The following is a 24,297-nucleotide window of genomic DNA, read 5'->3' on the forward strand; positions in this document are numbered from 1 at the left end:
GCCGAGGTGCAAACCAACCATTTTATTATGTCATGTTTTCGGAAACCTACATAGAGACAGACACACACGCTTGGTAGAAAAAACTTGATATTTTGTTTGTTTTTCATTTTTGTTGGTTTTGTCAATATAAAAAGGATACTAAAATATTAGAGCAATAAGTGACACGATGGCTTTCCTTTTGACTAATAGTTACTAAGTTGTAGAACACGTTCACACAAATAAATGTAGTGAACAAATTTACATAGAGTGTGTGCACGGTAGAATTTTTAAGAGAAACTTTATTCAAACCAAAACCGATGTTGGGTTTTTACAATGATACCGAAAACAACAATTTATTCAGAAAGAAAAAAAACTATATTTTTAAGAAACATCTTTCACTATCGAAAGAATACAGAATTATGATATTCTAAAAATGAATTGTTAGTTAGTTAGGACAATTAATATAATCAATGCTATTTTGGTTATAAATATTTCGGATAAGATATTTGCAAAAAGAAATCGGAGTATCCGAACTGATTATTTGCTTAATATGAAATCTAATATTTCCACGTTCGCCGAATTTCAACTAACATTAAAAAGCTAATCTTTGCATAAATTTTTTTCCGTGTTTATTCTGTTGATAATTTGTATAGCATTTCGTAACGTTTGCGTGTCGATGATGAATGATAATGGCGTTGATAAACATTAATTTCTTCTCAAAACAAAAAAAAAATATATATATATTTATATCTGATACTCAAACATTTAAAAGCGATTGTTGTATTTAATTTGTAGATTGAACACTTTTTTGTATAATTTTGTTGTTTATATACTTCTATAATACATACTAAGTTTTATGGTTTTTGTTATTAATAAAATAATATACAAGATACTCGTATCATATTTATCTGAATAGTTTGTATTATTAAAACAAAAATTTAAGGATTAACGACAATGGTTACAAAAAGGAATACATACATATATATCTTCGATACTGGTTAACGATAGTTTTATTTAAAAAAGTTGTGTTCAACAACACACGGACATCACAATCTATACAAATAATCCTTAATAACAAACAATGTATAAATTCGGATCAAGCATGACCAGTTATAGTACAAATTTGATTTACACTCGGTGTAATTTTTGCAAAGAAGTTGTCATTTTCAGGCTCATATATTACAAACCGTTCGGAATTTTGATTTACTTTCTGACTCCAAGTTGTATGTAGCTCTTGTTATAATTTGCTTTTCATTAACAAATTGCTTTAATACATAGGAACCGAGGTAAAAATCACACAATCCGTTCGAAATTTTGATTCACTATCTGAAGCAAAGTTGTAGTTCTTGCCATAAAGAACGAAAACTGTGAACATATAAAATCAAAAACAATCAAAAACATCTTAATTTGCTCATTTCAAGTTGAATGTTTTACATTGAGAAATTGCACTAATTTAATTAAAAACACCAGTACGTATACGTGTTAATGATTTATTGATATTGCAAATATTAAGTATATGGAAAAAATCTATTTTTTTTTTTTGCAATTTTGATCTTGTAGATAAAGTTTTTTCTCTTTCTGAAAAAGGTAGGCATAGCCTTTTTCTTTTTTTTTTTTGTACTATTAGTTTTGACAAAAAATTTAATTATTTTTTCGTCAATATTCGAAAACAAAATGACAAAACTAGAAAGTAAGTACTTACAGTCATTTGTAAGACATTACTAGACTCCTTCTTAGTAGTGGTTTTAGGACCAATATTTTTCTGCTTTAGAAACATCACCAGAAACGCATAATACCCTTCCAACTATAGTGATGTAGGGTATAAAAAAAACCTAAAATAAAAAGTAAATAATATTTAAAATAATTACTTAAATCTCCGAATTTTTAAAGGTATTAAATAAATCCTATTATAAGTAATTCCAATAGTGTTTAAATCCTTAAATAGATTCAAAGGAAAGGAAAAATTAAACAAAAAGATATAAAACTACGTTATACTGAAGTAGCAAAAGCTGTAAATTTTATATATGTATGTATACCCCACTATGTTTGTGTACAATTTGCTGGTCATGCGAACATAATCTCATACAGCTCACAAATACATACTACGTATCCGTCTAATATTACAGTATTTTTAACTTTATTAGTGACAACCATATTGGCTGGATAGTAATTCCCTTAGAGGCTGGGATTTTTTTTCTTCTCTTGTAAAAACATGTGTTCGTCCAATATAATGAAGATAAGTTATATCGAAATATGGTGGATATATATTAAAAGCAACACTAACGTTAACACACAATCAATCGCATTCACAATTTTCACTTAATTGTGATTTTTAAACGCCGCAGGATGACATAAATGCGCTGCAGTAGTTAATATCAGGAAACCGGAAAATAGCGGATAAGAAAACTCAGTTTCGTATTATCTAAAGCAAAATTTGTTATCCTGCTGAACCGCAATATTATTTGCAGCAACATTGTAAAAGTTTCATATAAAATACATAGATTTTCCATTTCTAAAGGGATTTTGCAATGTAATGTTCACTGATATGTAATAATCCATTTACTAAAAATTTTCTTTTAAAAAATATGTTCTGGTTTTAAAGGGAAGACAGAAATATTAGCAAAAGTTAAGCTCAAAAGGTTAATGGCAAGAATTGTATTTATGGAATAGATGATAATGATGTTTAAGAAAAAAAAAATTGCAATAATCTTTTTAACATCAGTCCATCCATGTACGTTCTTTGCAACCTGAAAAGTTTTTGCAGAAATGCACAAAACTATGGGAAGGCTAAATGTTAATCACATAAAGGAAATTTCTGCATTTATAAAGAAGACAGGCGGGAGAGAGAATGACACAGAGTACCAGTTTAGTTTATACTTCATGGACACTATCACAAATGAATTAGAAGTATGAATGTATTTCAAGTATTTACAAGGATTAAATGTATAAATGTGGTTTACATTAGGATGGCATGCAAAAAAATTAAATCCAGAATAAGTTGTTTCAATATTGTAATATATTGGGGGCAAAAATATTGTAAAACATCCAAATTTTATGAGTCAAACAGCAAATCGTTTGATACTAACTTTTGTCTTTTCTTTTTTGCATTCGTTGACCTAATACCGATTAACGCGAACGGATTCGGGACAATTTATATTATTATATAAAAATTCATAAATTAAATTTTGTGTTTAGTGCCTTGGTATGCGTAAGTATACTGTTATATATGGTATTATAAATATTCTTAAACCATGAATTTGCATTACTAATACATACATATTTAGCATATACACATGTATGTACTGCGATTGTAAATTTAAATAGCCTAACTATAGTTTACACCATTAGCACTCACATGTCTAAACATGCACCTACAGTTAACTGTAAAAATAGATAAACAAACATTACAAATGAAATAATTTAAATGGACACTTTTCCTCAAAAAAATGTTTCATCAATAATAACTGTTTAACTGTAAATGATTGCTAAAGTATTTAATAGTAAGTACAATTTTGTTTTTAACTGTATTTTAGTTTGTTTACAAATATTTATGTAAATTTAGCACACTACTAAAGCTACGTTCAGACCTGTAAAATATTTGGTCCAAATATTTGTTATAAAATATTTATAAAGTTGCGTCAAACAAACGCAATATTTATTTCATGTTCAGACTTGAACAAATATTTGATGGTATTGTTTTATCAAACAGTGCAAAAATAATTTGGTTCAAACACACACATGTTTTGCAGCCACAGTATATCGTATATTTTCATGCAAGAAAAAAACAATTTGGCAATTTGTTTTAATTTTAACTATTTTTATTAGGTTTAAAATTAAATTTTTATAATAAAAGTGTATAATATTAATATATAACACTATTGAAAAAACTTTGTTTGTCGAATCTGAACATAAAATATTTCATGTTAACAAACAGCAATGCGGATGATTTTCATAAAACAAATTGATTTGCTGGCAAATAAATATTTTCTCATTGTTTCATCAATGTGAACACCAAAAGTCAAATAATTTACGTCATTTTGGTAAAATAATTATTTGATCTTGCAAACCAAATGTAAGATCAAACAACGTCAATGACAGCTGTTCTTTGTTTATTTTCTGAAAATGAGTGTTATCACCTCATACAAAAATGTAAATAGTCGCTTATATGACTGGTTTTATTTTATTTTTTATAAAATATAAATCTGAGACAAAGTTGTGACATTTAATTGAAATTCAAGCAATTGCGTAAATTAATGATAATTATTATTTTTGTTGTTTGTTTTGTTATTTATTGGTTGGTAACAACATACTATATATAGTTATGTTACATAATATATGCATCTATAGTCTAGTTTGCAGTCTAGTCCAACGGTTCCCAAATTACAATTAAATAAGAGATACTGTTATCTCGGAGTATGAAGTTAGGCCACATTTCATAATTCAAGGACAAGCTTATCACAGATTTAAGTTTGTCAAATTGTAAACAAAAGTGTTCTTGTTTGGAAGGACTAAAATAATATATTTCCGAAACAGAGGTGACTCTTTATTCGTTTTCAATACGTTAATCCAGGTAATTTTATATATAAATATTCCATTCCGACGTGATACACAGATTTTAACTTGATTTTGTTGACCAATATTATTAAATTAACATCAGAAAATGCGTAAATAGTCAAAACCATGCAGTAAAATTCACAGTACTTTCGCAAAGAGTTCAAGTCATATATTATGCGGATAACGCATTCCGCAACAATATCGAAGAAGTTCAACTTTCTTATATTATTTTCCCGAAAAATTAGCTAACATACTTAGTTCACCCGTCTGCAATCGCAAAAAATTTTTGCAATATGACTCTTTAAGCACATGTCGACGATATTTGATGAAGAAACCTTTTCGTTACTTTAAAGAAAAATGAACGTGAAAGATCTCACGATCATAAAATTAAACATCATGTTAACATTTCAACAATGAAGTCATTCTATCTTTAAAAACAGGCAATTGAAACTTCTCTGAAATATTAATTATTCTCAATGTACGGGAATATTTTATTACTCAATTTATTTAAACAATTATTTATTATATTAATGGATATAAAAATATATTAATAATAAACAATTCTCTATAATTTTAAATTTTATAGATATGTAATTTAATGAAAATTATTTATAATTTGGTTATTTCCGGGCTTATAGCGATTTTTTTGAAATCGCTATAAACCGTTCCAAACAACCAAGGTTTTTCGCTACATTGACTATACTAAATAGCAACAACATGACAGTAAAGATCCATTATCTATCTCTTTTCCACTTGCACAAGGTATTGAAGTGTAACTTCAATACCTTGTGCAAGTCTATCTATGTCTTTTCCACTTGCACAAGGTATTGAAATGTAATTTCAATACCTTGTGCAAGCTTTTTAGTAAATATAAACACATACATATATTTTTGGCTTTTGGTTTGGTTGCGCATTAGCTGTTCTTGTTGTTATGTTCCTCTTTGCCTGCAAACAAAATCTTGTTTTTTTACTGTTTTATCCGTCAATTGTTTTACGAAATTATTTGTTGTAATGTGAACACCGGGCAAACAAACTTTTACTATTTGTATTGAATTGTGTTTGGCTTTGTTTCTTCAAACAAAACGTCAAAATAGAAATACTCATTTTAAGCACATTATGAAATAAAAATGTATTTAATTTTTTGTTTTTAGGCAGAAATTTCTATGAAATCGTAAAAAATATTATTAAATAGTTTTTTTAACGTTTAACAAAAATGTTTCATGTTTGGTGTTCACATTGTGTTCACATTAAGAAAATATTTGTAGGTTGACATATAAAAATGTTTCAAGAAAAACAGCTGATATTTTGTTTGCTCTTCAAAAATATTTTGTGTTCACGTTACAGCCAACAAATATTTGATAAAAAACGTCAAATATTTGATAGGTGTGAACGTACCTTAAGATAAATTTGTATATGCAGGTAAATTAATATTTATTTATATGACCACATCTGTAGATGTGTATAAATCCACCCTAGGGAAATTTTCTATACAAAATAGTTTCAACTCTTCTATGATTTAAGCTCATTATATTAAGGTGGCCCCAAAATGGATTTTCGGCTGATGTTCCCTCCGGAAAGGAAATTTAAATTCATTCACAAATACCATTTCTTAAAACTATTATTTTGACGTCAATATTTGTAGAACTCAATTAAAGGATAAAAAGGTCCTTTTTTAAGCTTTTGTATGTATAAGCAAATTTTAATTTTTCGACAATGTTTTTAACTTTTTTCATTTCCGTATATATGTATGTATTTCCGTAATCGGTGCCGAAAACAAAATTTCATACATTTAAATCAAAAAATGAAGTATTTTTCGTCGCAAATGTATGAAATTTCGTTATCGGTGCCGATTACGGTGTAAATTTTGAATGTTAAGATTCAAATAAAATTTGATCTAGATTGGGTTTTGAAAAAAGAATAAAACTTTATCCATAAAATTTTATGAAATAATAAACATAATTTTAGTACATTTTTAAGTAACCTTTTTTCGAGAAAATATTTCTGATAGCCATTGCAAACGCCTCACAAAGATTTCAGATGATTCAAAACATTCCTTACAATGAACCAAACATTTTCGGTGGGAACATCAGAACAGAACACCATACTTCTCCATGCAATCGGGACCACCCCAATACACATACATGATTATACTACTCATGTGTTTCTTTTTGGTTTGAAGCATAGAATTGCCACTTTTTAATTTAATTTAAAAATTCACTTGCTTGTGCCTCTGCTCGTTAGTTTTTCAGTCAAATTGTATGGTTGATTCGTGGGTGGTTCCGTTGCATGGTGTTTTTTGGAGCACAGTTTTGTTTGGTGTCTGAATATCCATAAAATACTACATAAATGTTTACTTTACACGGCAAATTAAATTTATTATTTTATATACGAAAATGTCATTTAAATTTTGGCCTTTATGCCCACATACTAATTTAAGGATGAACGAATTATGAAAAATATTATGACGCAGTTAAAAATAATAATAAAAAATTATATTTTTATTCATACACATTTTAAATGCTGGCACAGCATAAAGGTTTACATATTTATATGCATACATTCCAACCTTTTAGGTTAATTTAAATACATTGAGAAAGAATATTTGCAATAAACCTTAGAAATGGCACGGAATGAATTTTATAATAAAAACCATTTAGTTTCAGAATATGTACTTTCAAGTTTCGGTTATTATAAATTTTTATTTGGTCTCTAAGTGATTTAATTTTCTAATATAAAATTACCAATAACATAACATATATATCTATGTCTATTAAATTAAAGAATAAAAGTTATATTCTTGTCTAGATTTGTTTGGTTTACTCCTTTGACGTCAAACTAAAAATTACGCTAAAGGGACAACCTTGGGGATATGTTGAAATTTATTTGAAAATCCTTAACATAATCACTCGTACATTCACATCCATCCATCCATCGACTCATATCATTGACATCTTCATCATTTTCAAATAATGTCAGTGCAGACATTGAATTAATAATATTGCTTTACTGTTGTTTATAATGGAATATTTTTATGTGTTTTTGTTATTTTTATCTTTGCAGATTTCATCATCTTGAAAAGCCACTAATAAAATAAAATTAAACGTAGAATTGGGAATTAATCTAATACATTTAACGAAGCAAACCACCCACCAACAGCATCACAAGGAGAAACTCAAGAAAAATGATTTCGATAAAAGTTCATTGTAACATAATATTTGGTTTTATGGTCATATGCGACAACATTGGCTGCCATTGGGGCTGCTAATGCTGCTGCAGATGTGTTATTGTTACTTCCAATCGAAATAAAAAAATAAAACAATAAGCCACGTTAACAACAGCAACAACAACGACGATTTCCAGCTAAAAGATAAATGCTAAATGATAATGAATAATGCAATCGGCCACATTGGAAACGTTACATCATCCAGCTTTATCAATACCAATAGATCTGTGCCATATTGGGAATATGCCGCCTTGCTACAACCACTGGCCGCGAACATACCGAGAGCACATAATATGGCTGCGCAACAGGCACACAAAGAACAACATCCGCCAGAGCTGTTGCTGCAGCAATCAAACTCACCCGCCTTCTCAAGAAACGACAATCACAGCCATGCATCAGCGTCGTCTGCGGCAGAGACCACTCAAACGCCTGCGTCGCAATTCTATTCGAGTTTCAATATCTCAGATGATCTCTTTTACTACTTCAATGGGTTCCTGGAGCGTGGAAACGCACCGGAAGTCTCCACCTCACCAACACCTGTTGAAACTATCACCACACCCGCGGAAACCTTCAACGTCACGAGCATACCTCAAGAGCCGGACTTTAGCGAGTTCCTCAGTGCATTGCCCAATGATCGTGTCAGCCTGCTCTCCTTCCTATTTCTCTTTTCCTTTGCCACTGTGTTCGGTAACTCGCTGGTCATCTTGGCCGTCATAAGGGAGCGTTATCTCCACACAGCCACAAATTATTTTATTACGAGTCTGGCGGTGGCTGATTGTCTGGTTGGCTTGGTTGTGATGCCTTTTTCTGCCCTTTACGAGGTGCTGGAGAATACTTGGTTCTTTGGGACGGATTGGTGTGATATTTGGCGCTCGTTGGATGTTCTCTTCAGTACGGCTTCCATACTCAATCTCTGTGTAATATCGCTGGATCGATATTGGGCCATAACAGATCCCTTCTCATATCCCATGCGCATGACCGTGAAAAGAGCTGCCGCTCTTATTTGCGCGGTATGGGTGTGTTCGAGTGCCATCAGTTTCCCTGCGATAGTGTGGTGGCGTGCAGCCCGTGATGGCGAGATGCCTGCCTACAAGTGTACCTTTACGGAGCACTTGGGATATCTGGTGTTCTCCTCCACAATATCCTTTTACCTGCCGTTACTCGTGATGGTATTTACGTATTGTCGTATCTATAGGGCGGCCGTAATACAAACTCGTTCACTGAAGATCGGTACGAAACAGGTACTCATGGCCTCCGGTGAACTACAGTTAACGTTACGTATCCATCGTGGAGGTACCACACGAGAACCCTCGACCAGCTCTCACCATCAGGCGCTGCACGGTTCGCTGGGTGGGGCGCCGAGTGGCGGATCTCAACATCATCCCCACTCACATCACCATCACCGCACTTCGCATCATAATCATAGTGCCGCGGGGACTACCACCTCAACGCCGGAGGAACCGGACGATGAACCTCTATCGGCATTACAGAACAACGGTTTGGCTCGGCATCGTCACATGGGCGGCAAGAACTTCTCTTGGTCTCGCAAACTGGCAAAATTTGCCAAAGAAAAGAAAGCTGCCAAAACGTTGGGCATTGTCATGGGTGTGTTTATTGTTTGTTGGCTGCCATTTTTCGTTGTAAATTTGTTGTCGGGCTTTTGTATGGAGTGCATAGAACACGAAGAAATTGTTTCAGCGGTTGTCACTTGGTTAGGCTGGATTAATTCCGGTATGAATCCTGTAATTTATGCATGCTGGAGCAGAGATTTTCGAAGGTAAGTAAATGTGAAATTTTTATTACACTTGACAATTTTCCAAATTTTTGTGTTTCGCCGCTAATTTCATTTAAATATTCGTTGCTGCTTTATAAGCATAATTGCTCTTTATATAAAGAATATCCATTATCATTACGTTTCTTAGCTGCTTTCAGTTTTCCTTTCTATCGATTTTTATTGCTCTTTTTCACTGTCGTTTACTATGAAGTTTGTGTAAATATTTAAAAGATTGTTGTATCGTTTTTTGTCAGCTTTGTTTTTTTTTTCTGCTTTAAGACTTTAAGGCAAAATACTCTAGGCACAATTTAGATTATCACTAAAAAGAAAAAAAGTACTTTGTGGTTTCTTGGTGTGAAACCACAAAGAAAGTTTTTTTTTCTTTCTACAGTATAGGAAGGTATGCCTAAGCTCAATGTGGAATTGTAATTCAAATTAATTAGTATATAGAATGATATTGGTCGAATTATAAGAATAAGTTTGATTTACATTCAAAATTTCATATTGTTAGGATAGTTATAAATTAAAGAGAGAAGAGCGTTTTATAAATGAGACAATGTCAATTGTTGATATTTGGAATACCATCCCTATTCATACACGTGTTTCAAACTGAAAAACATGAGGAAAGTGTTGAAGTTTAATACGACTATATTTTGAAACGTTGTTATTTTATATTTTTCTAAGGACGCAAAACATTATAGTATGTACTTAGTAGTATTAGTAGTAGTGAAATTTGTTGCTTATAGAGTCGAGTATTTAATATTCTTTGCTAAATTTGTATCCGTATTTGTTATGCTTTGTTTCATACTTATACCGAGTACAAACATATACATACATATGTATATCCATAATCACTGCTATGAAAACTTTGTGGTTGTTTTTTTAGTTTCTTTTGAAATTTTATTTCAGTGTCTTGTTGTCCTTGTTTGGGGTTTTCGTTACAGTTTTCTTTTTTTTTGGCTACCATTTGCATAATATTCTAATGCGTCTAATGGCATACTTTAGGGACTCTTTATTAATGTTGCGGCAACAACGTATAACAGTTAATTCTATAAAAATTACAAGCCCCAACAATTCTCTTGTTGTTGTTCTTATTTTTATGGTTTTATTTGTTTTGCTTTAATTTCGTTGGAGTTAGAGTTAAAGTTGGTTATGGAGAACGAACACCTTCCCAATACTTACAATAGTAGACGTTTGTTTTCTTACTTGTGTTACGAGTAGTAAGTAGTTTTAGTGATTGTGTGTATAATTTGTACATTTGAATAAATTTACTTTTGGTGTTTTTTTCAAGAGCTAATTTTATTATTATGAGTATGGTATTTAAGTAGACACAGATTTATACATTTTATGTTATGCAAATAGTTTCAACTACAAACTTTAAAAGTAGGTTAAATTGAATGAATGACTTTATATAAGGTATCGTTATGCTATGAGTTTATTTTTGGTATTTTGTTTCTGCAAGATTTATTAGAAGTTAGAGAGTTTGGCTCGTTTGGTTAAACAGTTTATTAAACTTTGCTTGCTTTTAGCAATTTAAGGATTCTGTTGGTAAATTTTTAAATTTATAATGTTAGATCGAATTATGAGCATAACAATAAAAATCTGGTTAATGCAAGAAGGATTTAATTTTTACTCTGTCTGTCAGTTAAGAACGAGCTTTTACGAGTTAAAAAAAATATTTTAAGTGCGTCTCTAAATTAGGCGTATACTTAATATTTGTATTATCAATAAATCATTAACACGTATACGTATAGGTTCACAATGTAAAACTTTCCACTTGATACATATTAAAAAAATGAAGATGAAGTTTTATGGATTTTATATGTTCACCCTTTTTATTCTTCTTTGCATGATATGAGCCCGAAAAATGACATCGAGGCCCCAAATCTTTGGTGTCCCATAAAAAAGTGCATGATTTTGTACAAAACTGGGATTTTGTACGAAACTATGGTCTTTTATCACGTAGTGGTGTTCGAATATACATAGTTATATTTCCATGACTTTTCCATGACACACAGTGTAACAATCATCATGACTCGAGTTCAGTGTCCAATGTTCTACGTGCTTAAAATATTTTAAAACCAGATCCCGATTCAAGAGCACTTTATGATAGCTCATGCTATAAAATTCTAAGGAGCAAAAAAAATATTTTTTTGCAGACCAGTGTTATTTATAAAGTTGTTAGTATATAACACCACAATTAGAATATTATATCAATGAAACAGATATTATTCATACAGTAGTTCGTATGTAGTAGTAAAATACAACCTCAACTTCTCGACAGTTAGAAAAGAAAAATGTTATTTTCCGATAGAATTTGGTTGGCTACATTTCTTTTATAATATTTAAAGTAAGATCAAGAAAATATTTAAGATTAAATTGTGTGATTTTACTTTTTAACACAAATTTCTTATTTCGCATTTATACCTTTATAATATTTTATGAGATTTTTTAATACAAAAATTGTTTTTTTTTTTATTATCTTTAGCTGATATCTTGTTCATACTTATACTCATGCTTTCTTACTTACTTACATACGAATAAATTTACATTAACACTCAATATACATTTTTTATTATATTCTCTGTTAAAATATTAAGAGTATTACAAAAATGTTTTTTTATCCTGTTTGGGGGGGTTTATTTGTTTTTATAATTGCAGAGCCTTTGTGCGTATATTGTGTGTATGTTGTCCACGTAAAATTCGGCGAAAATATCAACCAACGATGCGTTCAAAATCTCAGGTGAGTTTCTTTTTGATTTTCCTTTATGTTTTATCCATAAAAATGTATACTTTGTGTTGATTCTTTCGCCTGTGTCCCTCCCTGAAGCCATTTGTGTGTAATGTTTTAAAATTTTCGCTTTTTGAAGAAATGGCCAGGGGAGTGATATGCGGGAGTATAAGAAGACGAGTTGTTTTTGTATATAATTTTGTGTTTATTATGTAAAGCCTTAACAACTTTATTTTCATAATTTACGTAAATTTTAAATAATTTCTAATGTAAATAAACCAATTCTCCTCTGTTTTATTTTGTTGTTCTGTTCTTTTTACTTAATTTTTTGGCCAAATTTTTAAATTTGTTTGTTTTGTCTTGTTTGGTACAAATGTAAATTTATTTTATTTAATTAAGTGCCTTTGGTTTTCCTTAATCTAGTATTTTATTATTTTTTCACAAAAATCCTTTTTCTCGAGCAGAGGTTAAATTGAATTTTCTGGTATACTAAATAAAATAGCAAATACATAGTAAAATTAATTAATAATTCTTAAGAAAAAAAAACCTTAAAATTTCAATTCATTTTGTAAGTGTTTTCCTGTAGTTGTTTTTCTCCTGTCAAAACAAACTTCCAAAAGTTTCAGCAACCAAATTAAAGGAATACAAGACAAACTTACCTTCATCAAATAAATATTTCTTAATGAATTTGTTACAAATTTTTAAGAAAAATCTTATTTAAATTAAAAATTTTCCTACTCTATTGTTGGCAGTGGTGATATTTTTCTATCATCTATACTTCTTACACTGCACAGTGGTTTTGAGCTTAAAATTTAAACTGAGCATTGCTTGGTATACAAATTTTAAATAGCAATTAAAAGTTTTCAAAAGGTTTGTGAAATCGAGAGTTGTATTGAAGCATTGTTAAACTAATTTTGTTTTAATAAATTGAAAATAAAGTACTGGTTTCAACAAAATTTTATGGAACTCAATGGCATTAAGAACAATGGGATTAAGAAAACAATTCTAGTGTTGCTGAGAATTGTGGGAGTAGTTACAAGTATTTATTGATGGAAATAATTTATAATTTAGTTTAGAAATTATTTAATTAATTTTGCAAAAGATTTAACTTGTAAATGTTATATATTTACAGAAAACTTATCTCTTTAATTCAATTTTGCAATTTTATTGTAATAAATTATTCAAATTGTCATCCATTTCTTAACGTCTGTTTAAAATTTTCTAACCTTTCTATGATCTCACCAAGAATTTACTATAATCCTTTTTGTTTCTGCAAAACCCAATATGTCCTCTATTTTTCTCCGCACCTGAATCTCTAAAAGACTGATTGTAATGTAAAAGTGTGTGTGAATTTGTATTTTTATGTCCTTTTACTTGTTGTTATAATAATTGTTTGAACAATTTTTTGATCCTTAAATTGTGTGTGGTACTTTGCAGAGATTCGCTACAAGACGATGTTACTCAACATGTTCTCTGCATGGGATCCAACATGTGCGACACAATTCATGCGAACAAACGTACATTTAGTAATAATGAAAGAAAAATTATTTCATCGTCACGACACGAAACATCTGCCGCCAGTGCATCAACGTATACCATCCTCAGTAACATATCAGAACGGCCAACAACTACTATAACAAAAATTTGGCAATTAAAACAAAAAAGTATATATTCTATAAGAAATACTATAAGATGATGTATTCGTTTAATAATACATTGAACCTTTCTACTCGTACTCTAGTGGCCTTTTACTACACTCCTCACCAGTTTGTACTTCAGAAAAAACTGCTCCACCATCACCAGTGCCTCCATGCACATGGAAAACAATTTGTGCAATTTTTTCATTAAACATATTAAAATGAAATTTTCCATGAAAAATGCCAACATTTATAAATTCTTTTGCACACACAACTAACGGAGGCGGAAATAAAATAAAGTGAGCAGCTAGTGAATGAGAGAACGAATGTGTATGTATGTGTGCGATTTATGAGGCAACTTCTTGGTTCGACATTATGCAACGTTGGAAACGGGGAAAAATTGCGAAAAAAAAAGAAAACAAAAATGAGAAGATTATAAAGTTTTTGTTGCTACTGATTTTGATTTGGTTTGAACTGTTGTTTATTCCGTTGTTACTGTTGTTTTATTTTGTTTGTCATCCTACACGTTTTCACAATGTCTACGTCTTCTCTTAACTATTGGTGTGTGTGTATGGTGTGTTATTGGGCAAATGACAAAGATTTCCTTAATAACTCTTCATATTGTTCATCAACATCATTGTCGACGTAATTGTCATCATCAACATCATCATCAGCAGCACAGAAATCAGCAGCATCATCATTATTGTCTTGTTTGTTCAAGTTTGTTGAACAAATAAAGACAATGACTTCCGTCAAAAAAAAAAAAAAAGTCAAACATATCAAAAAAAGGACCTTACATACACATGCACTTAAAGAGAACTTTCTACGTTATATTGAATTGTATTTGTTCTTGCGAAGGAAATTAGTGTGAGTAGTGTGTAAGAGTCCTTATTTCAACAACAACAGCGTCGTCTTTTACTTTGGTGTTAATGTTTATCTACTGTTTTCACAACAACTGTTCTCCTCTCTATTTCGTAAGGTACGTAAAGTTCTTTTCTCGGTAAAAATGCACTCAATACTTTTATGTTTAAATGTTGTCGTTTACGACTTGGTTTTGTCAAGAATCAAGGAATTTCACTCCTAAGAAAAACACTTATTTGTCGTTATTGTTGGTATTATAATTGTATATTTTCTGTTTGTTGTTTGTCTCGTTATTTTTTAAATGCAAAAGTAGTTTTCACTTACCAACCCATCACCAACCACCAAAAACAACAAAAGTTTGTCTAATAGCAACAATTCTTGGCACTTTTAAATTCCTGTTCTCTTATTAGTTTATATGTATTTGTCATTTCACTGTTTCCTTTAAGACTGTATTCACCTCCCGTAGTTGATGTTTTTTCCACTTCCACTTTACAAAGAGAAAATAAAGTCGAAAAACTGTTGAAGTGTCTTTGGAAAAAAAGTTTGTTATTAAATGTCAAATTCTTTTTCCTTTTTGCAAAATTTCCACTTTGTTGTGTTTCACTTTAATAGAACATATATTGTGTATATTATGTACATATGTAGTGGTACCTACTTACACAACTAAATTAATTTTACTTTTTTAGTTGTGCAACTTAAAACTTTTACTGCGCTCCTGTTTAAGGATAAACCTGCATATGTGTGTCTGTTTGTTTTTATATAAGTCCCTGTATATATAGATGTATGTGTGTGTTTTATATTTTATGGCATTTTTATTGTCTTTTGTAAATATTAAAATAAATGACCCAGTTTCTTTTTTTGTTATTATATTTTTATGAATACGAATAGTAAAAAGTAAAATTTTTTATTATTTAATTTTCTTTTTATAATTTTTGTTGTTTTTAAATTTTTTATGAGCACTTAGTTTTTTAGAATTTGTTTTATATTAGTATAATACACGAGCATCACGACTAATAATAATATCCATACAAACATACATATGTATGTATGTATAAGAGATATTCAAATAAAATACAAAATTCTACTATTAATTTAATATTTTTCCGAGAAATTGTCAAGCTTTAGTCCTATTATTATTATTTAAAGCTAATGCCGCCCAGATAGGAAATATGTATTAAATTTTATATTACTTTGAAAAATAACAAATTTATTGAGGTTTATAATGGATTTGTTTTATTAATAACTAACTTATCTAGTTCGACTAACTAACTGACTGACTGACTAAGTCAGTCAGTTAGTTAAAACTCCATTCACTTTTTAATTGAAAAAGGTTCGAAATTAACATATTTCCATCAACTAAGTGATAATATAAATCTGAATTTCTTAGTAATTTTATTTTATTTTAAATTTTATGTCCCAGAATGAAAAAAGTTTTTATAAATATTTTAATTTACAAGTATTTTCATTGGCATTACAATAAACCCAAATACATCAACACACATACATCCATAACGTATAGCACACATCAGTATGCTGAAATGAACCTTAATTTACACATTCAACAATCGACCAAATGAATTTCTTTATAGAACTTTAATTTAAATTCAGTTTTTGTTTGCCTCAATTTGTGTCTTAAGAGAAATGTATGTCTGAATGTTGTCTTGTGCGATTTTAAAGGTTAAAGAGAAAAATGAACCCAGGATTTGGCATCTGACCAATGATGATTTAAAATACATGTGCAATTGCTATTAAATTTGTTCATGTGTGTATATGTGTAAATAACAATACCCGACAGTTCTAAAGGTTTTACCAAATTAAAGAATTTTAATATAAAATGCTTAGTTAGTACCAAGACCCAAAAGGTTAAGGATACATAGTATAAGAAATTTGCTAAACGAAACATGCTGTAAGATTTTTGTATGTAAAATATACTGGTCGTTATAGTATTGAGTGAGTACGTTTACGTCTGTTTCATTTGATAAATTATTGGCTGTGATTGAATTTTGCCAATTTTTCTTTTTATCCACAGTTTTGTAGCAACGTCATTTTCTTTATATTTAGTTTACAAGCACGTGATTTGCCAAAATCGATTTAAAGACGAAAGGAAAGGGGTAAAACCAAAGTGGAATGTACAAGAAATCCATTCATTTAATTTTTTTTTGTGTGTGTTTTTTTTTCCTGTTCTACCTCCTTGCTATAAAGAATGATTATTGTTCTTTTCCACTCCTTTTATTGTGAAACGATATCCTGGTCTTTTAGTAACAGTTTGGTGTGGTTTAAATGTTGATTTGCCAGTTTGAACTTTTTCTCTATGATTTAAGATTGAATTTGAATTATTGGTTTGATGACCACAACTTAGTTGGCAATATTTTCACACGTTTTAGTTGAGTTGGATAATAAATGACTTTGGCTAAGTGTAGTTGGCTTCTGCATTTCCTTTATTTTTTGCATTATACTAAATTATTTAAAACTATTTGTGCAATAAAGTGCATACAGAACCTATTAGTAGTGAAGTGTTGTTTTCTTTAATAATGACTATTTTACTGAGATTAATGCAATTTCCTGCTCAATTTTCGTTCATAATAAATGGGAATATTTTTAGGCTTGCAAAATATAATATGACCAGTTTTTGCAATATTATTACGATTAAAACTGTTATAACATACCTAATATTAGTGATAGCTAAATTTAAAAATGATTTAGTACTCTTAAATATCTGGTTATGTAATGTCTGCTGAGTTATCTTAATACTTTAGAATGTTTTTTATTGATTTGTAATTTATTTTTTTCAGCTTTGCAGTAAATAAAAACAATTAGCTTTTGTGCACGTTTTTAAGTAATTCCATTTATCCCTTTTATACATATACACTTAAAATAAATAATTTTACATTTACTTTTACACAAACTTTATACATACATATTTAACACATTTAACACTCTCCTAGCCTTTGGCCCATTCACCGAGCGAATCAGTTGCCTTTGGTCAAATAGATTTAAGCACAAGTTATTGAGTCTTCACAACAAACACACAAATCTACACCAACAACACCCACAGTAAAACACGCTAAAATCGGTTGAACAACAAGCTCACAACACGGTAAATCATTTAAAAAAAATTAAAACCAAATTATTTACAAATTTTACCTTTTTTCATATTTTTTGCTATATTTATTGAATATTAAAAAAAAAAAAACTTTTATTTTTTATTGTTTGGTCTAAATATAAATTTCACAGTCATGGCCATTTTGTTCGTATGTCAGGCATAATATTTAATCTGCCAGTCCATCAATGTATTTGCTGCTGTTTTTTTATTCTTAAGCTCACTCCTATTAATGCCGTCGTGTTTGTTCTATTTAAATGCAGGATTTTTTTATAAAAAATATATGTACATACTCACACACATTTCTATAGTTATGCAATGTATGTATTGTATATTTATGTATATGTACATTAATAAGCTTTTATAAGTATTTTTAAAGCCTTTGGCCTTTTCACTTCATCACTTTCTGGCATTCAACACCCACGTATTTTTAATATGTTCACTTATATGCATTAGGGTGGTACTTTAAATATCCTACACCACTTTATTGGGGTGGGTATATTGGGTTTGTGCTAATGTATCTCGCGCATCGAAATATTGGCTCTACACTTTAGAGTATACCAATCAGCTTGGAATCATTTTTCCGACCTTGTAATCAAACTACAGATCGCAATTTTCAAGACAATTTAATGAAATTTGGCATAAACGTTTCTTTTGATTCAAGGACGGTTCATTATTTCACCTAGTCCCCATACAACCGTACCTCACAAGTAAGGCTTAAGTATGTCTTACACCGTTTCAATAAACCTAGACACTTGAATGCTTCTTTCGTTAAGTCCAGCGGACATCGCACTGAATTCTCATGCCCAGAACATCAAGAGTTTCCGATTCCTTAATATTTACACCACCCAAATATTAGATGGAACAACAATATCTGCCAAGCGTGTTAAAAAACAACATTGAGTGTTGCGGGCGTTAACACGACCCCATTCAGAGATTTTTATCAAGTCGTGATTAAGCGATTCATTCATATTTCGCCTTATTGCCCCAACCTTTAGAGGGCATGGCCTATAATTGAATGAATAAGAATGGCAGATATTGCTGTCATCCGCAAAAGAGTAGATAGAGTTGGAAGTTTGACATAGAAGGTCATTTATGAAGATAAGAAATATGGTAGGAGAAAGAACGGAGCCTTGCGGTACCCCTGAATTAATCTTTACTTTCGCCGAAATGGTGAATGGAATGACACCATTTCTCTCAAAGGTAGGTCTCCCGTAGAGCGACCTCTACGAAAGCCATTTTGGCGCTCGTTAAGTAAATTGTTGCTTTCCAAATACTTGACAAGATGGAAATTTACCATAGTATCCACAACTTTAGAAAGTGCTGAACAATTTACTATTGGGCGGTAATTTTCAGGGTTATTAGCCTCTCCCTTTTTAGGAATTGGCGTTACATTAGCAATCTTCCAGCATGCAGGAAATTTGCCGACATGGTATAGAATGCTGAAAAGATTAGGTAATGGATGAGCTAGCTTCTGCTTCTTCTAGCACTGCTTCAAGACCTGTGCCGATATGCCATCTGGTCCAGGAGACTTGCTTATGTTGAGATCTGTTAAAACCCTTTATATTTGGCATAGTTACCTGGATCGGTCCGTAATTGACTATGCCTAAATATTCGAAGTCTAAAACTACATTATAATTTAATGAAATTTAAAAATGCAGTTTTTTTCGCTTATATGTGATCTGAATAGTTGCCCATTGTGCACTTGTAAAACAAATCGAGTTCATTTAAATATTTAAACAATGTATAACGCCAGCCAAGCAGCACTTATTAAGCATTCAACAATAATTAACCACAAATGTTACAAAATATTAATTATTCTAAATGGACTGTGACAAATGAAACAAATTTATACAATTGTAGTAGACTTTTTAATTTGCATTGTCAAGTATGTATGTATTTATGAGCATACATTTACATAGATATTTTAAAAACAATACACCTATCCATGTGTATAGTTGTTAGGATGTCTCAACAACATTTTTATTGCATTTTTATAACTGTATATAACAACGTTTAAAATTCTTTAAAAAATTATACTATTCTTCTAATAAAAGAATGATAATTTCTTAAAAAAATAGATTTTCACTTTAGTTTAGAATATAAGGGACACCCTAATGTTTTCAAATGTATTATTACAAAAGCTATAAATACATTAATTCACAGCGAGCAAACAAGGCAGTGTTTGAAAAACTAAACAACTAATTAAATTTGTAATAATAATTAATATTTATGTACTTATGTCTAGGAATTTATTAAACAAAAATACTTTCATACAAACATTCAAATATTTCACACATAAAATGGGTCGCATATTAAGTCCTTCGGTCGTTTCTACTTATTGACTGTCTGTATGGGAATTAGCAATGAAATTAAAATGCGTGTATACACTCAATTAAATACTTAAATTATTCATTAACCCATTAAATCATAAACATTTAAATAATACAAAAGAGCTGGCGGACATTTCGCACAAATAAACATAAATTAAGAAACAAGTAATAATTCTTTACAATTATTGTTGTATTAAATTTGATTTTATTTATACAACAAACCAACAAACATATTTATGGTTTATTTATGTATCGTATTAATTGAATTCTTTTATTGTGTTGTACAAACATTTGTCAACGTTAATATTCAGTGTTTTTATTCAATTCACTCACTCTCCTGCAGTCGGTGTACAATTTTAATAATTTGTTCTTTTTATTACATTTTATTTTCCTTTTTCCATTTCCTGGCTGACTTTTTTTGCGACATTTCAACAATGATTGCGGCATGTTCGTGTTTTGTTATTGGGTCATGTGCGTTGTTGTTTTACCGCAACTTAAGTGTCATGTGGCTGCTGCCATGGTTGCTGCCTCAACATCATTTGGTTATTCGTCGGTGAATCAATTTGATGGTAATCGTTCGATTATGTGACGGCAGCTTAGCAGTTGCAGCTCTTGCAGTGGGAGTAGCAACTGCGGTAGAAATAGTGTGGTTCACCATCACCACCACCATCACCCGCATCATCATCAAGAACAACTGCAGCAACAACAGCAGCAGCAATTTCAACGCGAACGTTCCTGTACACGATGTCAAAGTTTTCATCGTCACCACCACCGACAAAGGAGAAGATCTTCAGGTGTTCATTACACTGCAGCCACCAATGTGATGTCGAACACCACCAAGGCCATAGTGACAGTAACACCACCCATTACAGCCGGTGGTGCATCACGTTTATCTACGGCAACCACAACATCCGTATCGCCAACATCTTTAACCAGTCTATCATTGGCATCTCCCTGCAATTTAAACAATTCCAGCCACTTAAGCGGTGGTGCAACAACACCACTGCATCCTGGTGCCAGTAAACATTGCACATTTGCCTTGACCCCTATCACGATTCCACCACCGCCAAACAAGGTGTCTTTCTTATCAACCGCAAAATTCCATACGAATTCAATCAATTCAAGTAGTGCAACAATTGCAACCACTCCAACACTACCACAACCACCACCCAACAATATTGCTGCCACCGCAGCAGCAATTTCTTCAATTATTACGCCTTCCACACCGCCGACACCTGCAATTGTTGATGAAGATGATACTGCCATGGTCGGTTTAATGAATTCGCACAATCATCCGAAATTGCAAATGCGACCAAGTGTTACAAGTCAAATTACTACAGTGGAAGATGTTGATGAAATTTGTAAACTTCCCCTGGACGATGAATGCGTCGATGCTGTCATTCATCATCAACATCGCTACTCCAGTCCATCGTCCAATTCCTCGTTATCGTTATCTTCGTCCGCTGTTATGACACGTGATAACATTGTTCCTTAAGGTTAGTTAATTAAATGTTTTTATTATATTTGCTATTAAGTTTTATTTATTTTCGTTTTTTTATAAGTTTCTTCCAAAACTAAGTAGTCTTCCAAAGAACATAATTAAATGAAATTAAGTTATTAGCATCGTTATTTTGTTATCTCGAAAATTTCCAAAATTTTTAATTTTAAGTTTGTATTTGTTAAATCTTTCTGTGATAAACAATGATATCGTTGCAAATGTCATATTTGTAAGACCTCTTTTGTGAGGTGTTTTATATATTTCATTCCTTCTTTGGACTAGAATCAAACCGAATTATCTCATTCATGACAGAATAAGCTTTCTTTCGTTAAGAATATCGATTGCGAAGTGTATTTAAAAAACAAGGTTGTTATATATCAAATCCTATAGTTCGACACTAGCTCTTTGGTACTCTCTACTAATTACATGTATTTAAGTATTTAAAATTAGAAATTTCAAAAAATACAAATGAAATTGGTTTTAAAAACAATGCCGAATTATCAGATTCATAATCGTATAAGCTTTTTTGTACCGGTGAGAAATTTTGTTATCGTAATTAAATATTAAATACTAAACTTTATTGTTCGATATCATTCATAACAAAATCTGTTATTGATTCTTTTACTCCCACGTTGCTTCACACACATTTTTACTTTTATTAATTTATTTACCAAAGTTTAGTCAGCCTGAACAAATAATTGTTATACACGTGTGGTAGCGGAATTTAATTATCACAGCAACAATAGAAAAAGCTAAGAAAAAAGAGTGTGCTATTGTTATAATTTATTGTATTTAATTATGTAGGTTTGTTTTTTTACATAATTAGTTATATTTATATTGTTAAATCTTGTAATAATCTGGTACCTGCTATTTATCACAACAACAAAAGAAACCAAAAAAACAATTAGAACAGAAAATAAAACATAATCACACTTTAATGTGAATTAATACATATTAATCATTAAAATGCATAAAATATATAAAAAAAAACAACCAACAATCAAACACACATTATTCACTCTTACAAAAAAGTTCAAATTTAAACAGATTGTAAAATGTTCCTTTAATTATTTTTTTATATTTAAATAAAATAACTAAATAATAAATACTCTATAAATAAATGTATATTGAAAATCACTAACATACACACAGCTAAACCTCATATGCATGTGTGTTAATATGCATATGTATGTATTTGTATTAAATAACTATCATAAGGATTAAGTAACAGTATAAGTAGATTGTAATAAATAGAGACGTATATGTATGTGTAATTCACATTATATTATGATAAATTTTGTATTATATAATTTACATACATTTACACAATCGTTTATTCTCTCATCTCTCCACATGAATTATTCCGTATACATTGGTTGTGTGTTGGTGTTAGCGTACATGTGTGGAGAAAAAGTTTAACTTTGGATCCATAATGAAGTCAAAAGTTACCCATAAGGTTAAAAGTAGAGTGCATATATTCAAAACAAACACAAACACTTGCCAAAAAGGGCAATCTGAAGAGTCCTTTTAAAATACTTATTCCTTATTTTTGTTTAGAACTTCCATAATATTAATTCGTTTTACGAATGTCGTTGGTTTGTCGTGACTTTGTCGAAAGTTAAGTTATAAATTATGATATCAACGCGCAACTAGGTCCTGGCTAGTCAATGAACTACCCAGGAGGCTTGTCCATACATTAGTAAGTAGACTAGTCCCTAAACCAGTTAATGGAGAGGTCAATGGACTAGTCTGTAGACTTATCCCTCTACATATACTAGTACTTAGAATGGTCAATAGACTTGTTAATAGACTAGCCCATAGACTAGTCAGTAGAAGAGTCAATGGACTAATCAATAATTCATAGACTAGTAAGTAAACTTTTTAATATATACTAGTCCATAGAATATTCTATAGACCAGTCAATAGACTACTTCACAGACTTGTTAGTAGTCTTGTCCATAGAGCATATACAATTTAATAGACTAGTCTATATACTAGTCCACATGCTAGTACATAAACTGCTCCACTCAATAGACCATAGACAAGTAAATAGACTTCTCAACAAACATAACAATAGGTAAATCCATTAAAGAGCCCTTCACACTTTACGTACGACAAGTCTAATGAAAAAGTAAAATGAAATTCCATCCGTATGACAAAAAAGAGAATAAAAGTCGTATGATTTATATCTTTCGTGTTTACACGATTGGCATAAAACAATGACAAAGTAAGATGGAAACAGCTGTTTCACTTTTTTGTATGTGTTTACAAAAAATACATCTCTGACCTAATGCGACTTGCTTGTTTTTTTTAATCATTTCAAAAAATGAAGAGAGCCATACGACTATCAAATTTTCCATCCGTATTTTCTCTCAATGTGTGTTGGTTTCATTACATATTGCGTTTAGAAAAATTTTGACAGATCATATTACTTGTGTGAGCGTGTAAAGGGGGCTTAACTGGTCTATATAGTCTTGTCAATAGATTAGTTAATATTAAAAAAACCAAAATGTAATTGAACCTCATTTATTTATTTCCTTGTAATATGATTATCTAATTCGTGTACAAGCTATGATTTTTAACGGATTTTTCAACTTGCCCTCGTAA

At 30.6% G+C, this 24,297-nt stretch overlaps 1 protein-coding gene across 6 annotated transcripts in view; it reads left to right on the forward strand.

Annotated features, from left to right (window-relative positions):
* LOC119601194 (dopamine receptor 2) overlaps positions 1-23,911 on the forward strand; it is a 67,734-nt gene extending 43,823 nt beyond the window's left edge. The window contains exons 4-8 of one of the 6 annotated variants that reach the window (XR_005231191.1): positions 7,594-9,533; positions 12,192-12,273; positions 13,699-14,877; positions 17,705-17,856; positions 20,788-20,920. Coding sequence is in view for 2 of the 6 variants with exons in the window: in XM_037951971.1 (XP_037807899.1) it covers positions 7,912-9,533; positions 12,192-12,273; positions 20,788-21,687 (2,604 nt within the window). In the remaining 4 variants the exon portion in view is untranslated. Of the gene's footprint in view, positions 1-7,593; positions 9,534-12,191; positions 12,274-13,698; positions 14,878-17,704; positions 17,857-20,691 lie in introns of all 6 variants that reach the window. The other 5 variants (XR_005231190.1, XR_005231193.1, XR_005231192.1 and 2 more) reach the window with 5 other exon arrangements.
* Positions 23,912-24,297: the final 386 nt, after the last annotated feature.

The sequence above is a fragment of the Lucilia sericata genome, unplaced genomic scaffold (assembly GCF_015586225.1).
Source record: "Lucilia sericata isolate MDLA Ls3-8-SP2 unplaced genomic scaffold, ASM1558622v1 Contig000147F_arrow, whole genome shotgun sequence".
NCBI lineage: Eukaryota > Metazoa > Arthropoda > Insecta > Diptera > Calliphoridae > Lucilia > Lucilia sericata.